Source organism: Condylura cristata, unplaced genomic scaffold (assembly GCF_000260355.1).
Source record: "Condylura cristata isolate star-nosed mole 26May11 unplaced genomic scaffold, ConCri1.0 scaffold00016, whole genome shotgun sequence".
NCBI lineage: Eukaryota > Metazoa > Chordata > Mammalia > Eulipotyphla > Talpidae > Condylura > Condylura cristata.
Window position 1 is genome coordinate 20,491,637 of NW_004567117.1, and position 15,111 is coordinate 20,506,747.

Below are 15,111 nucleotides of genomic sequence, written 5' to 3' on the forward strand. Positions count from 1 at the left end.
CAGGTTTTACAAACTTTCCTACTTAAAAAAAATTGTTAGAGAGAGATCATCTCTCTCATCCATAAAGAGTTGAAATATTAACCTCACAGTAAAGGTTAATTATGCTAAAATATTTATAATGTTCCCTGGTGTGAGGGTCTTTGTAAGTATAAAACTCTCTAACTAGTTTGAGGTGACCCTTCTGAATGCAGGGGCAATCAAATGCTCTCTACCTTATCTCAGGTTACAATGTCCTACAAGAAACACATCAGATTTTGCAAAAACAATACAGAGCTCCACCTGGAGGAATTTAACAGGCCATCTGCTCTATTCCAGTAGAAGTGATCCTAAAGTGAAGACCTTTTGCTATAATATTTTAACAGCCAGGAACTACAGACACAGGACTTTTGCTTTTAATAGAAAGTATAATAAATAGCTTATTTCTAGAGAAACAGGCTTTCTAGTTATTAAAAATAATTTGCTAGTAGTCATTCTTGATTTAAGACTTGAACATAATGTATGATTTGAAATAGAACATTACACAAGACTGTTGAATAAGAATATTGGCTTTTTAAAACAAAACTAAAAGATTTATCAACAGTCATACATTCTCTCCTGTTTACTAAAAAACAAACAAACAAACAAACAAAACCAGAATTAATGCTGCTAAATATGAGTAATTGGAAAAGGTATAGGCAGGGCTGAATTTCATGATAAGTTGCATTTCTCGACCACTTGATGACTTAGTGTACTATATTGCAGAATTTAAGAGCAAACTAAAGTGGATGTAGTTACACTATTAAAAAAATAATACCTTTGCCATTTTTTCCATAAATTGAATGTAGAGACTAGTGATGATGCCTTTATTTTACTGGAATAAGAATATCAAAACCAAATTTATACATATTACACAATACACTCATGTAAAAGTTTGCTTTAGGAACAAACTTAACATTTTCTCATATAATTTTCTTTAGATTGCCTATTTGTTGATTGGGTTGTTCTCTTTCTTGTTGAGGTTTATGAGTTCTTTGTATATCATGGATATTAGCACTTTGTTGAGTGTATGATGTACAATTTTTTTTTCTCCCATTAGGTGGGCTGTCTTTTCATTTTGATGACAGTCTTTCACTGCAAAAAGCTTTTACTATTGCCCATTACTTTTTATTTTTATTTATGATTCTTTGGAGTCACCAAATATATCTTTAAAGCCAATTATCATGAAGTGTTACATAGATTTTCTTCTATGTATTTTATGGTTACATGTCATACATTGAAAATTATAATACATTTTGCATTTATTTCAGGATGTGCTATAAGGCTGAAGTTTCAAATTCTTTGCATATTGACTGTCCAGTTTTCCCAACACTACCTGTTGAAGAAAGTTTCTTTTTCTATTTTAAACTCTTGACTCTATTTTATCAATAAGCTGTCCATATTCTATTGATCTATTTATCTGTATTTCCAAACCATATGTTGGTTTTGTTTTGTTTTGACTACAGATTTGTAGTATAGTTTGGAATATGGGAGTCTGAGAGACCTCTGTTCTTTGTTGTAAGGATTGTTTAGGCTAATCAGAGACTTTTATGGTTCCCTATAGATTTCAATAATGTTTGTTCTATTTCTTTGAAAAATGCTAGGGGAATTTCATCGCATTGAATCTGTATATTGCTTTGGGTAAGTAGCCATTTCTACAATGTTAATCCTGCAATGCGTGCAGAAGAAATGTTTCCCATTTCTTTTGTCTTCTTCTATTCCTTTCTAACAGTTTTATAGTTTTAATTATATAAGTGGTTCTCTTCCTTTATTGTTTATTGCTATGTATTTAATTCTTTCTAATCTGATGACAAATGGGATTATTTTCTTGATTTCTTTTTCTAGATTGTTGTTTGTCTGATGTAACATAATTTTCATATATTGATTTTGTCACCTGACACTTTACTGTACTGATTTAGTCTTACAGAACAAAAAAGTTACGGAGTCTTTAGGGTTGTCGGTGTATGTAAGCATATGCCATTGACTTTTAATATTATGCTTAATTGTAGTGGTCTTTATAATGGTTAGGTATGAATATTCTACCTTAAGGAACTTGAAAAGGAAATACAAATGAAACCAAAATCCACTCAAAGAAAGGAAGAGGTAAAAATTAGAGCAGAAATAAGGGACTTAGAAATTTAAAAGTTCAAAAGATCAATGGAACAAAAACTGTTGGTTTTTTCTGAAGATAAACAAAATAGACAAACCTCTATATAGACGTAAGGAAAAAAGGAGAAAACTCTTAATTAGAACCATGCATGAAGAAGTTATCATATACATCTCAGGAATGCAGAGGATCATAAGAAATTGCTATCAACATTTTTATGCAACTAAGATGAATAACCTAAAATAAATAGACAAATTCTTAGATTATAAAGTCTTCTAAGACTGAAACAAGAATAGGAAACTTGGACATGTTTCAAATATAAGGAAATTAAAAGTTATCAAAAGTCTCCCCAAAGACGAAAAGCCCGGACCAGATGTTCTCACTAGTGAGATCTACTAAACCTTCAAAGATGAACTAATATTTACCCTTCTTAAACTCGTAGGGAAAAAATGAAGTGAAATGCTTCCAAACACATATAGAGTCCAACATTAAACATTACTCTGATACCAAATGTAGACAACAGTGGAAAACCCCCCAAAAACCATAGGCCAATATTGCCAATGAATATTAGATGCAAAAATCCTAAACAAAATCTTAGGGAAACTAATTAAACAATACATTTAAAGTTTCATATATCACAACAAATTGGGATTTATTCCAAGATTGTAAAATGGTTCAACATCTGCAAATCAATCACACATCAACAAAATTAATCACACATCAACAAAATGAAAGAATTCACCACAACAATAAAAAGAACAAAAGGAAAACCACTTGCTTATATAAATGGATTTAAAGAAAGAATTTGAGAAAATTCAGCATCCATTTATGACAAATTACTAAAAAACAATTTTATCAGGAGTTACATCAATACTCTAGCTCAAAGTACACACAAAAGGACAATCAGAAAAAAAGTCAGATATTTGTCTTGTCTAATTAAATTTCACTTACTTTGACCTCAACAATTTTTGTTTCAGAACCCTAACTTCCATTTTAGAGAGATTTTATTATGTCGTGTGTGTCTAACTTCTGTACCTCTCTTAAATGACCAGCTGAATTCCTTTAACTTAGTAATGTCTCCAATACAAAAACCAGGATATGGTTAGATTTTTACTTCAACCCCCAAAACTCACACCTGCTCCCATAGCAGAACAGTCAGTCTTACACTTTGTTCAACTTCCTATCAGTTCTGCTGTACTGCTTGTTTTGATATAATTTTGGTATTCAATCATTACTTCACTGTTCTTGCAGATCCTATGATTATCCACATTTTCATTCTCTGATTGTTTTCTACATTCAAACTAACTACATACTCATTCATTATCACTTGTCCATTTTATTTAGTTGAGGAGGGTAGTGTGCCCTAGTCAGGAATACCTGAATTTGATTTTAAAACAGCACTAATATTGCCAGGTAAAATATAATACATCAAATTAAATTTGAATTCCAGATAAACATGCAATATTAGGAAAATTCATGTTAAGAATTGTTTACCTTAAGTTCAAATATACCTAGTATCCTGTATTTTATGTGTTAAATCTAGCAACTTTGCAGACATGTTTACCTAAAATGAATCAAATATGTGTTAAAGCCTGGAGATAAATTTAAATTTCTATTTCAGGGAATTCTAATACTACACCATGAGCAGAATAAGAGGCAAGGAAAGCAGAAGTGAATATAGGGCAGTCTTCAGGCAATCTGAAATCATAGTACCCTTTTGAAGCAATTTTTCCAACTTTTAGACCAACATACATGTACAGGTATAGTTTATATCATAAGACAGAAGATACACCAAATTATAATACTGATCATTTCCATTCACTTATATTAAAAAAAAAAACTGATCACAAACCACTAAATTGACATGGCAAATGGCTAATGAATTATGATATACAGTGTCAAAACACACTGATCTGTTAATCCAAAGATTTCTGTAATTTTTGAGGGGAGATGGTGAGTACGCGGTCAACTTTAAAATGAAGGCTGGTAAATCCAAAGTGCTCTAAAGCAGGCAGGAATACTTTTAGGAAATTTAGGTCAAATTTTATACAACTCAAAGCAATTTAGAAGTTACCAAAATTAAGAAATTTATTCTTTTTATCTTTTCTTTTAATAGTGATGAGCCTTTTTAATTTGGATTGCTTTTACAGCAAGTAAAAAAAATCAACTGTGTAAATGAAACAATATTTAAAAGATAGTCAAATAAACTAGAAGTACATCTTTAGAGGTATGGGTACTATTTTGGTGTCACTTCTTTTATCAGAATATTTTTCTTCTAAGAAACGGATTGTCATGACAGAATTTTCTTTTTACCATTTGGAAGACACTAAACAGGTATTTCTTCATACATGTACCTAAATAGTAAAATAAAGAGAATCTCCAAATATCGCATGTAAATAAAGATCAAAAAAGTAAATACTTATAAGAATACTTGCAGGATGAAGAACTACACTAAAATAATATAATTATATTCATGGGAAATGTGGGAGAATTACTTTTTTGCTAAATTTTTCCTGAAGGTTGTATACACACTAATATCTTTTTGCTGGGGTTAGGGTAGAACAATTAGAATTCGATCATTTTGGCCTAGAATTAATTGGCACATAAAAGCTCTCCCAGGCTTCTTGGCTACTATATCTGTTAAAGTTTTCCTTTATCAAACCCTACTCCTCAGTGAGGAGCTACTACTTATATTGACACAGGTAGCCAGGAAGGTAGTTGCTGCAGCTGCTCAAAGAAGGAGAGAATTGTCCAACACAGAGGAAACTGGAAGAAACTGGAGATGGTAGCCTTCATGGTACTGTACTTCATATGTTTGTGCAGGCAAAGTTGAGAGTCTAAGAAATGAGAATTATGCACCGTGAAAATTGCACAATGACAGGTAAATCATGAAAACATTATTTTTCATTATTTTCTAAGATACCAAGTAGCAAATTGGGTATACAGTTTCCTTTAAAAAATAGCTCCCAAGTTGGCTTTTCACTGTACTTTGGAGGTGACTTGAAACTAAAGAAGAGGGATGCATTTTGGTAATCACTATGAATGGGGTTTGTGCTGCTGGAAGTTAGCATTGAGAGGTTAGGATATTAAATAACTTGGAGTATTGGGCCCAATGCCAACATTCTGACCCCTAGCCTGTAGAGCCTCCTGAGGAAAATCACTTTAAGAATATGCCAGTAATTATACAACTGATGGATACAAATAACAAAAGATATCATGTATATATGTTCTCTGCTGAAGAGAAAAAACATACTGGGATAAAAATTCCTGGTCCAAATTTCAAATCCTCAGATCACAGTGCTAGTTCTCTCAAGATTCACTTCTTTTCTGAATACTACCTGCTGAATGGAAAAAGGGTATGTCACAAAAATGAGGGTCAAGGGTAGAATGGGGTGTAGAATAGATAAAGATAAAATAATAAAAAACTGGTTTCTTTTTAATTAGCACCAAGTAATTAAATTGTTTCAGATAAAACTTTTGAATAATAACCTGAAATCTGGGCAAGTCATTCATAAAATCATAGGTTATTCATAGGTAATTGAAAAGCAAATATGGCACAAAGATAGAAGTAGACCTTTCATGATCTACTTACTAGAAAGAAGCCACTTAGAATACCTGTCACCTCACTAGTTTTATGTATCTGTTTACTTCATGATATCATACTTGAAATGATTATTAGCTAAAAAGCTTCACATAAATTATTAGCGTCAAAGCAGCGCTAAAATAATAAGTACTAACATCACACACATATTACTTACTCCTCAAGATTTAAACCCAAGTCTAGTTAACATCAAAATTGGCAACATTTTCTTCCTACTAATTCATGCCTGTCTCTCACACTTTATTCTTTCTCCCAATTATACTTTATCCAAATTAAATATGAAAATATTTATACATGGGGAAACATGTATAAATACAGTATATATTTTTATTACTTCATCAGAGTATCCAGGAAAATCCTCTGAATTTGAATGAGAATTCCATACACCAGGCATTAATCACACTAATTTTTAAAACTGCATTGGCAGATTTTCACCACAAGGGTGCACTAACGTAGCAATTTACTAGGTTGGACATTAAGAGTTAATGAAGTTTCTCCAAAGGTTAATGCCTTTTAAGGAATAAACCTATTAATTGGAACAATACTGTTTAATACAAAAGAGAAAAAAATAATAAAAAGAAAAAATTAGAATTGACAGGGATTGTGTAATTAGTTGGTGAAGCCAGTTTAGGTGAACTCATATATTTTGATCATTTCTATTACCAAAGAGATAGATTCTGAATTTAAAGGATATGCACAATTCTACACACTTGTGATAACTCTAATTACAACTTCATGAAAAGTAAATCAATGAAAATACCCTATTCTTGTCTTTTAAGATTGTTATTTAATAATACCAATTGCTATCCATTGATTATTTTTTCCTTCTGAGATGCTTTATACATTTTGTTTTATTTATGTGAATATTTTTAGATATCAAAACAGTGAAATTATTCTAACACAAAACTGAACTTAAGATTAAGTGTACCATGTTTAATTTCAATGGTTGTTTTCAATAGTTAGATGCATGCAGGATATATGGATGGATGTGCATCTGATGAAAATAGCCCAGTGTGTAGAAAAATAAATAACATTTATGTCCTATATCAAGGATGATACTATTCTGTAATGGAGCATTAAAGTTTTGCCTGGAAAGCAAAAATGAAACATCTCTGCTAATTTTTCTACCTTATTAAAAGCTTCCAAAACTGTACAAATCCAGGGCAATATTTGATGTAAACCTGAGTTATTCAGTATACAATCTTAGTAGTCCTGGGTGAGAGCCCTGGTCTTATTTAATTCTTCTATAAAAAGTAACAAACTCATACTATTTAGTTAGTATTTAAAAAAAGGCAAATAATTCAAAGACAGGATGACAGCATGCCATCAACAAGCATATAAGGTACTTAACATAAACCAGGCATTTTTCTAAGCTATGACACACAATGGCATGAGAAACAGACATGGTGGCCCACCACTGGGCACCCTAAGGTTTTTGTTAAATATCTACTCTGGCCATAGAAAAGAAAGCAAGCAAAAGGAAATGCAAGAATACTTTAATAAAATATCCATATAGTTGAGTAATGTTTATCAAACATTCTGAAACTAGTCAGAAAACATACCTCTAGGTCACTTATTACATCAAAGTATAACTTAGTTCAATATTAAAAAATGGTTTGGGCCCTCCCTGGTGGTGCAGCGGGTTAAAGAACAGCACTAAGAAGCTAAAGTCACTTTAGCATGAATTCAATCCCTTTCCTGGAGGTGACTCACATGGCGCAGCAGACCTCTCCTGAACCATCCGCTGCTCCCCTCAGCAGTGTACTTCGTCAGCCTGCCCGTTCTGCTCCCCACTCTGTCTCTAATGAATTATCTCACTGCCCCTGCACCTCTGGCCTCTACCCTAGTTCTGTATTCATAAAAAATAAATCTTTTTTTTTTAAAAAATAGTCTACAAAACACATTTGAAGTTAAGATAATTTTAAGTTTCTTCCCTATCAATATTTGATATCCATAAAATCATCTATTGCCATTATTCTGGTTTATAATTATAAAATGAAATAAATAAGGGCATCTGAAACAAACACAAGAACCTATATTTGTTTATTTGATAAATTGTTTTACTTTGGTTTCTTTTTTTAATTAGGTCAAAGAAAATGACTTGGATTACAGGCATAAAATTAATTTCAAGCCCCAGAAAATATTTTCCTCAACCCTTAGCTTCAGTAACACTCATTCCATGTACTTAGATCTGTGGCAGTAAAACAGTAAAAGTGAGAAAAGACAAAAAGCATATGACATTTTCAAATCCTATTACTGAATTGCAACTAGATAGAGGTCTATAGAAATTTCATAGTTTATAGTCTAATGTGTTTTTGTGTGTGTTTCAACACAATTTTCTCATTTAAAAAATATTTCATTGAATGAAATTGTCTGCCTTTCTGGAAAATATTTTCAAATGAGATTTGTAGAGCATTTCATCATTGTCTAATGACATGAATTCTTAACTTCTAATTATCTGACACCTGCCAAAAATGTGATGTCACACTGGAATTCACACAAAAATAAGAAAGCTCCTATGCTAGTTGGGACACTGGTAGATCTATCTATGGTACATTCTACATTCCCTTTTGTTATAGCTCTCTATTCTTCAGTTTAACTCAGTTAGATATGAAAGACAGCAAATCTGTAAAATCATCATACAAGTGTCAGTGACTGCTAGATGAGCAATTTATTCATTAGATTGTCTTGCCCAAGAATTTCTCAACTTCACATAGAGATATATGGTCACTATACTATGAACTCAAATAAATTGAATTTATTTGAATTTAAATTAACAAATAAATTGAATTTAATTGTCAAACTTAAGGCACTGAGATACAGAAGGGAATTGTATCCGGAGAATACAACTTTCCTGGCCCTATCCAAGAGCTAGATAGATAATACTGTATGTCAATAGTATAAGGTCTAGAAAATTCCATGGAACCATATTTTAGATTATATGGGACCTACAAAACACAGATGATCACATGGTCACTTATATCCAGCAAAAAATAAAGTAAAATAAAGCAGAAGAAAATATAAACAAATAAATGACATATGAGGCAAAATTAACCTATTACATTCAAGAGTAAGGATAACTGGGGTATATTCAATGTTTTGTTGCAGCTTGAAGTCGTGTTATAACTTCAGGAGTGCCAGTGCACAACACTTCAGAGCACTGCCATACTTCTAAGGAATTTCAAAGCACTGAAAATTAGCTGAAACTTGACATTCATTTTTATAACCTTTCTTGTTTGGTTGGGATTTCCTACCATTTTTACAATTTTTCTAATTGTGTTAACAATAGTGTGTTTTAGAGGTTGCTATTTTAACTCCTGGATATGTGCAGTATGATAACTACAGAGCCTTTTTGTTTTTATTTTTATCACCATTTATTTACAGGAAAACTATCTAGATATTAATGGAATCAAATACTACGTCTTTACTAGGTTTACCAGTTAATGTCCTTTCAAAGGAACAAAACAAGAAACTTAAATAATGATGAAATCAATGTCATTTCAATTAAAAAATTCAAATAAGGGAGCAAGATACATCCCCTAAGTTTAAAAGCTACTTGTGCTAAGGAAATAGCACTTTGGTTGCTATTTCCATTGGATTATCTTTGCAAGTAATGACCCTCACATATTATTATCTTTGCTCTAATTTCTCCAGGGTTAAAAATAAATAAATAAATGTAGCCCTTTCATTTTATGAAGTTTTCTCATTTTACACTGTGGACGAGCCCAAAAGATGTCAAGCAAATTATCCTCAAATTCTTGAATTTGAGTTTAGTGTTATTTTTTATGACATAATGGCTAAGATTTTTGCTCATTAATCTTATAAATTGACAAGAATTCTGGGAATTTGTATATAACTAGCAGAAAAATGGTGCAAGTTAAGATATCTGGTTCAGCACTAGAGATGCTGAACAAAATTATTTATAGAAAGGACAAAAATGATAGTAACTAATGTTTGAAGTTTAATTGTTCTAGAACAGAAAGAGTTTCCTTCTTAACTTGAGAGTAGGAATGTAGAAATCTGCATATAACATTTTTATATGGCATGTCTCTGGAAATAAATATTTTATTCATATCAAATTTTTAAGAGACTCAGTGTTTCAACTTTTTAGAAAGAAAATTATTGAGGTAACATTGGTTTTACCACACTCACACTGTATATGAATTAAAGGAACAGGTTGAAGGTTCATACTTCCTCAGATATATCACCCACCACATCACACCCACCACCAAGGCACCCAAAGTGTAAAATTAACCAGAATCGATCGTATTCCTCCCCATCTATTCCCACTCTTGCCCCACCACGCTCTCTTATAGCTCTATCCTATAGTCATATTGCTACAATTTGTTTTGGTTCAGTTTTGTCAGTTCTATATTCCAAGTATGAATAAAATCACCTGGTACGTGGCTTTCTCCTTCAAAATATAAATTTGAAGTTAACAGACCTAAACTTACTTTAAATAAGCATATAAAATGATTGAAATTCTCATAAACTTCATCTTGCAATAGAGCTCCTTAGAAAAGAAAGAAAGAAAGAAAAACAGGAAATCTGACCTATCATATTTTCTTTCAATCTAGCAAAGCATTTCAATTAAAGTATAAAGTATACTAGCAAAGTATAAAAGTATGTCGTGAACCTCTTAGGACTTCCAGTATGAGCACATATATATAGAATTCACATGATAGAGTATAAGGAAAGTTATTATTACTATTCCCATCTCCAGACACATAGACATTAGGGCAAGCAGTGGAAATTATGACAGTAATTACAATGATAACAATGGCTATGTTAATTGTTCTGTTTCTTCTGTCTTGGACATAGAAGTATGAATAAAATACTTCTATGCTGAAGGGGAAAAAATATTCAAATAATTGTCCTAAGGCAAGCACTTTATAGATACTAGCTTATTTATTTTTACTGTGTCATATCTCTCTCTAAACAGGAGCAGAGAAAAAGGTAAATAAATCGCCAAAGTGACACAGATAGGAAGTGCTAAAATTAAAATATGAAACTGAGTTTTTATGGCTTCTAGCCTATTTCCTTTAGTTATAGCATATGTTCTCCAATCTGAATTAAATGAATACTTACTGGCAATTATGTATGCGAGTAATACATGTTCATTTCTTGTATCACACTACAAGTAATGTGTGTGCATATAAACACATATATGCAGACTGTTCTCTATTGAAAACACTTACTTCCTTACTTAATTCCTGAATTTCCACCAGTTACTTTCATAAGTAGTAAAAAGAGCTTTAATCCTTTAAACTGAACTTAATGTAAGAAATATTTCAAAAAAAAAGGCAACTGTGCTTATTATAAGATAAAATATCAGCTATTAAAAACAGCCAGAGGGGAGTGATATTGTCCCTGAAGGTAGAGTTTAGACAGAGTTGAAAAGAGTTAGGAATTGGAAGGTAACCACCTGTATTTCTGTCATTAATTTTGAAGTGAATTCTCAAATAACTAAGCACATCTATAATATTCAATTTTCAGCTTATCTGTAAAAGATATTTGAATGAATCACACCCTTTTCTACAGTTTACCATAGATAATTAAGATATGGTGATAGTCAGCATTTTTTGAAGAAAACATGTCTAGTACATCAGTAACAATATATACACAGTAACAAATGCAGAAAAGACTTAAAAGACACCAGAATTCATTGTTTGCTGAAAAAAAAAATATGACAGCCTTTACAGATTCCTAAAATGTGTCATTTTATGTGGATTTTCCAAAAGAGCTCATGAATAATAGACTATAAACTCTCCAATTTTATCTATGGTCAGATCAGATTGCAATAAAATTTAAGTTGTATAATGCCTAGATATTTCAAGTAATGACATACTGCAGATAGGTAAAAACAAACAGCATTCAAAAGTTAATCCAATATTAAAGGACCACCGTTTCCTGCAGAGTAAAAACATAGAAAGATTTGCAAAAAGGCAAAGTAAATAAAATGACCACTAAATCTACTGATAATATTATAAAGACAATATGACAGTTTTAATGATTAGTTGTATAAGTATGGTTTCTTGGCTATATAGGAGAAGGGAGAAAAAGAAAGTCAATAAACATAATCATGCATGCTCTATGAGCTAATGTGTTAGAAATAGGAAAAAATCTTAAACTTAATGGGAACCATTATAATCCAATAGGTATTTAGCTAATTCTACCAATAACCAGCATTAGTAATGAGAACTAACTCTGACCCAAAAGTCTAGGGACCTAATAGTACTAAGCTACTCCATTTCAAATTGCATTTAGTTTTATGCCCCATTAATTGAACATTTGTATTAATTTTTAACATTAGGCTTGAATTCATTGTTGAGTCATGCACACAGTTTTGCTGGCATTGCCACAGATTTTTTTTTTTTACAATAAGTTTATTTCATAATGGAAATATTTCCTAGCTAGGAAACAATTGTATGATGCCAGGAGGCAAAGTTTAGATGAAAAAGAACTTTGATATTGGATAAAGGTGAGGACACTTGAGATGGGGGAAAAGTAACTTAGGAAAGAAGGATCTTCAAATAGGATGTTGTCAAGAATGGATATTTCCAAAGCTGCTTATACTTTCAAAGTTGGTGTCCCTAACTACATAGGTTTCATTTAAGAAAACACAAGGGGAACAATTTGGGACCATGCCATTGACTCATGCAAATTACAGATAATTAATAATTATATTTCAAAGATTAAATAATTTTTTAAATTGCTTTTGGCACCTAAACAGATTTGGCTGCCACCTACTAGAAACAACGAAGCCACTTGACTTTTGGTTTTTATTTAATATGATTGAACTTATATGTGCCTACCTTACAAAGACCTGTCAAGTTCAGGTGGCTATGTCATGAACATGAATTATCATAAGAGTACAGTTAATGACATTAGTAGATCGATATATATTTTTTTCTATTACTATCCAGAGGTATAACCCTGGCTTAGGAGACAAGCAAAATGAGTATGTTCAGTAATATTAGTCTACATAAAAACATCTTAAGGAGCTAGGTCATGTAATTAGTCATGAGAAGAATGTCTCCAGATATATGTAAGTCAAAAGAAAGTTTATGTGGCAGAATTATGTAAGGAAACTTACAATAGTGCCTGCCCACAAACCATGCAATTTGGAAACAGCCAAGAAACAAAACCATAGAAAAGGAGATATAAATACAACATGTATTAGGGGTTATTATGCAACTATAAAGATTCAATATGATCCTGGAAATATAGCAAAAAATAGTTATGGAAAAGAAGCTATTTCTTATGCTCAGTAGCTAATTTTCAAACATATGTACCTGTATTTGAAACTTTGAGCATTTCACACATTTTTCTGTATCTGAAAAAAAAATGGATCCAGACTGATATTGTGTCTCAATATAGCTGAAAACAGTTAAATATAAAGGTAGCCAAAAGCAAAGTTCAATAAGAATTCTAAAGAAGGATATTATTCTGATAGCTGATAAGTATTTCTGATGTCTACTTTGCTCATATTGGAAAAGAATAATTTACTCTTCAGTATTCTTATAAAGGATGAAATATTTAAACTAAAATGAACTTACAAACTTTTAAATTGAGTAAGAAGTTAGATTAAAATGTTTAGATCAAACTCAGTATAATTAAAAAATTTTAAATAATATAAGCTCCATTTTGACAATAAATTTCAATAACAGTTAATTTAGTTTTTCATAAAATTAATGATAAAACATTATATATTTTCATTTTTAAATGTTCAAGGGCATTAGATACATGAAAATAACATAGTTTGATATTCTCTTCTAGAAAATTAAGAATTCATATAATTCAGAACTAATACATTTAATACAAGAGTACATTAAGAAAAATACATACAATTTTTCATCTAAATGACTATAAAAATTAAATAGGAAATATCAGTATTAATGATTTGAAGTGGAACAAATGTTAAGATGACAGTGATAGTGTAAAAGCCCATATGTTCCCACCCATAATTTATATAGCACATATCTTCCCCAAATGGGGACATTTTACTGGGAATATCACTTATTATTTAAGCATACTTAAATGAAATAATATGATAATGCTAGGACAGGTTTAAGTCCTAAGCAATAGACTTAGCAAACAAACATGTGATAATACAAACAGTAATAATTGTAGTTTAAATAAGGGGTGTGACCATGACATGGTCTAATTATTGAATCCATTTTTAATTATTGAATCCATAACATCAATTTCAAAATGCATGCCATCTTCCTTTTTACTTTTTTTTTTTTTTTTACTTACTGCTTTGTAAGTTCTCTTTTGTCCAGCATGTTTTCGAATTTGTTCTCCATTTGGCCCTGTTTCCACATGCATCGAATAGATAATGTCAAAGAAATCTTCAACCACAGCTACCCGCCGTAAAGACAGTTTCTCATCTACCCCTACGCCATCCTGGAAATAAATGCAATAAAAAAAGCACAAGATTAATAAGTAAATGTGCATCTAACATATTCATTTAACACATAAAGTGAATTAAATGAGAACATTTTTATATACTCCACACCATCTAGAAAAGAAACTGAAAAAAAATCATGAATGATTATCCAATCATCTTAACAGTTTCATCTGGAATTTTAAGAATCATGAAGATATCTGACATAATCATTCTTACCACTAATGACATCTTTTAAGATTTTATTGCTTTTTCAAAGCTATCAGTATGTCTTTTCAATCATTCTAAAATATATTGTGTAGTGCATTAAATGATCCTAAAATACATTTAGATCTGTGATTTTTGTTGCAATAATTTCATTCAAGAGTTACTTATTAGGTTGCTGAATACTGAAAGATGTTAGAAAACTCAAGTAAATAAAGTGGAATCACTATCCTGACATCATGTAACCTAGGAAAGAAAAAACATTGACTATGCTATTAATATTAGACTAAATGGCAGTATGTATTAAAGGTTGAAATTGTGAGCTTTAAAGATTATCTAGCTGTGAATTTTGTATCATCCATTCAGAAGTTGAATGCTTTTTTCAAATACTTAATCCGCTCCAAATTCAGTTTTCTCAAATTTCAGTTTTCTGAACTTTAATACAGGTATCAAGGAGCCCATATCACAGAACTGTTCTAAGACTAAGGTAAGGCTATGATCTGATATTTGGAATAAAATGGTCACTGAATAAATGGTGGCTCTTTCCATTTTGATGATCACAATAAAATATATGCAAAGCATGCACAAGTTCAGAGAATTGATATATTACCTCTTGCAAAGCTTTTTTTTTTTAGAAGAAACAGAATCTGACATGGGTGAGAGTAAAGCAGGATATACCAGGCAATAAGAAGTGTAATAAAGAGAACAATTTCCATAAAGAAAAAACAATACATTTGGATTGAAGCAAGAAGGAAATTTAATTCTTTTTTTTTT

At 31.2% G+C, this 15,111-nt stretch overlaps 1 protein-coding gene across 4 annotated transcripts in view; it reads right to left on the reverse strand.

Annotated features, from left to right (window-relative positions):
- Positions 1 to 15,111, reverse strand: part of NOL4 (nucleolar protein 4) — a 255,115-nt gene that overhangs the window by 179,771 nt on the left and 60,233 nt on the right. For 2 of the 4 annotated variants that reach the window (XM_004683823.2, XM_004683822.2), the window contains exon 2: positions 13,983 to 14,132. In XM_004683823.2, coding sequence (XP_004683880.1) covers positions 13,983 to 14,132 — 150 coding nt within the window. Of the gene's footprint in view, positions 1 to 13,018; positions 13,060 to 13,982; positions 14,133 to 15,111 lie in introns of those variants that run through there. The other 2 variants (XM_012725972.1, XM_012725971.1) reach the window with 2 other exon arrangements.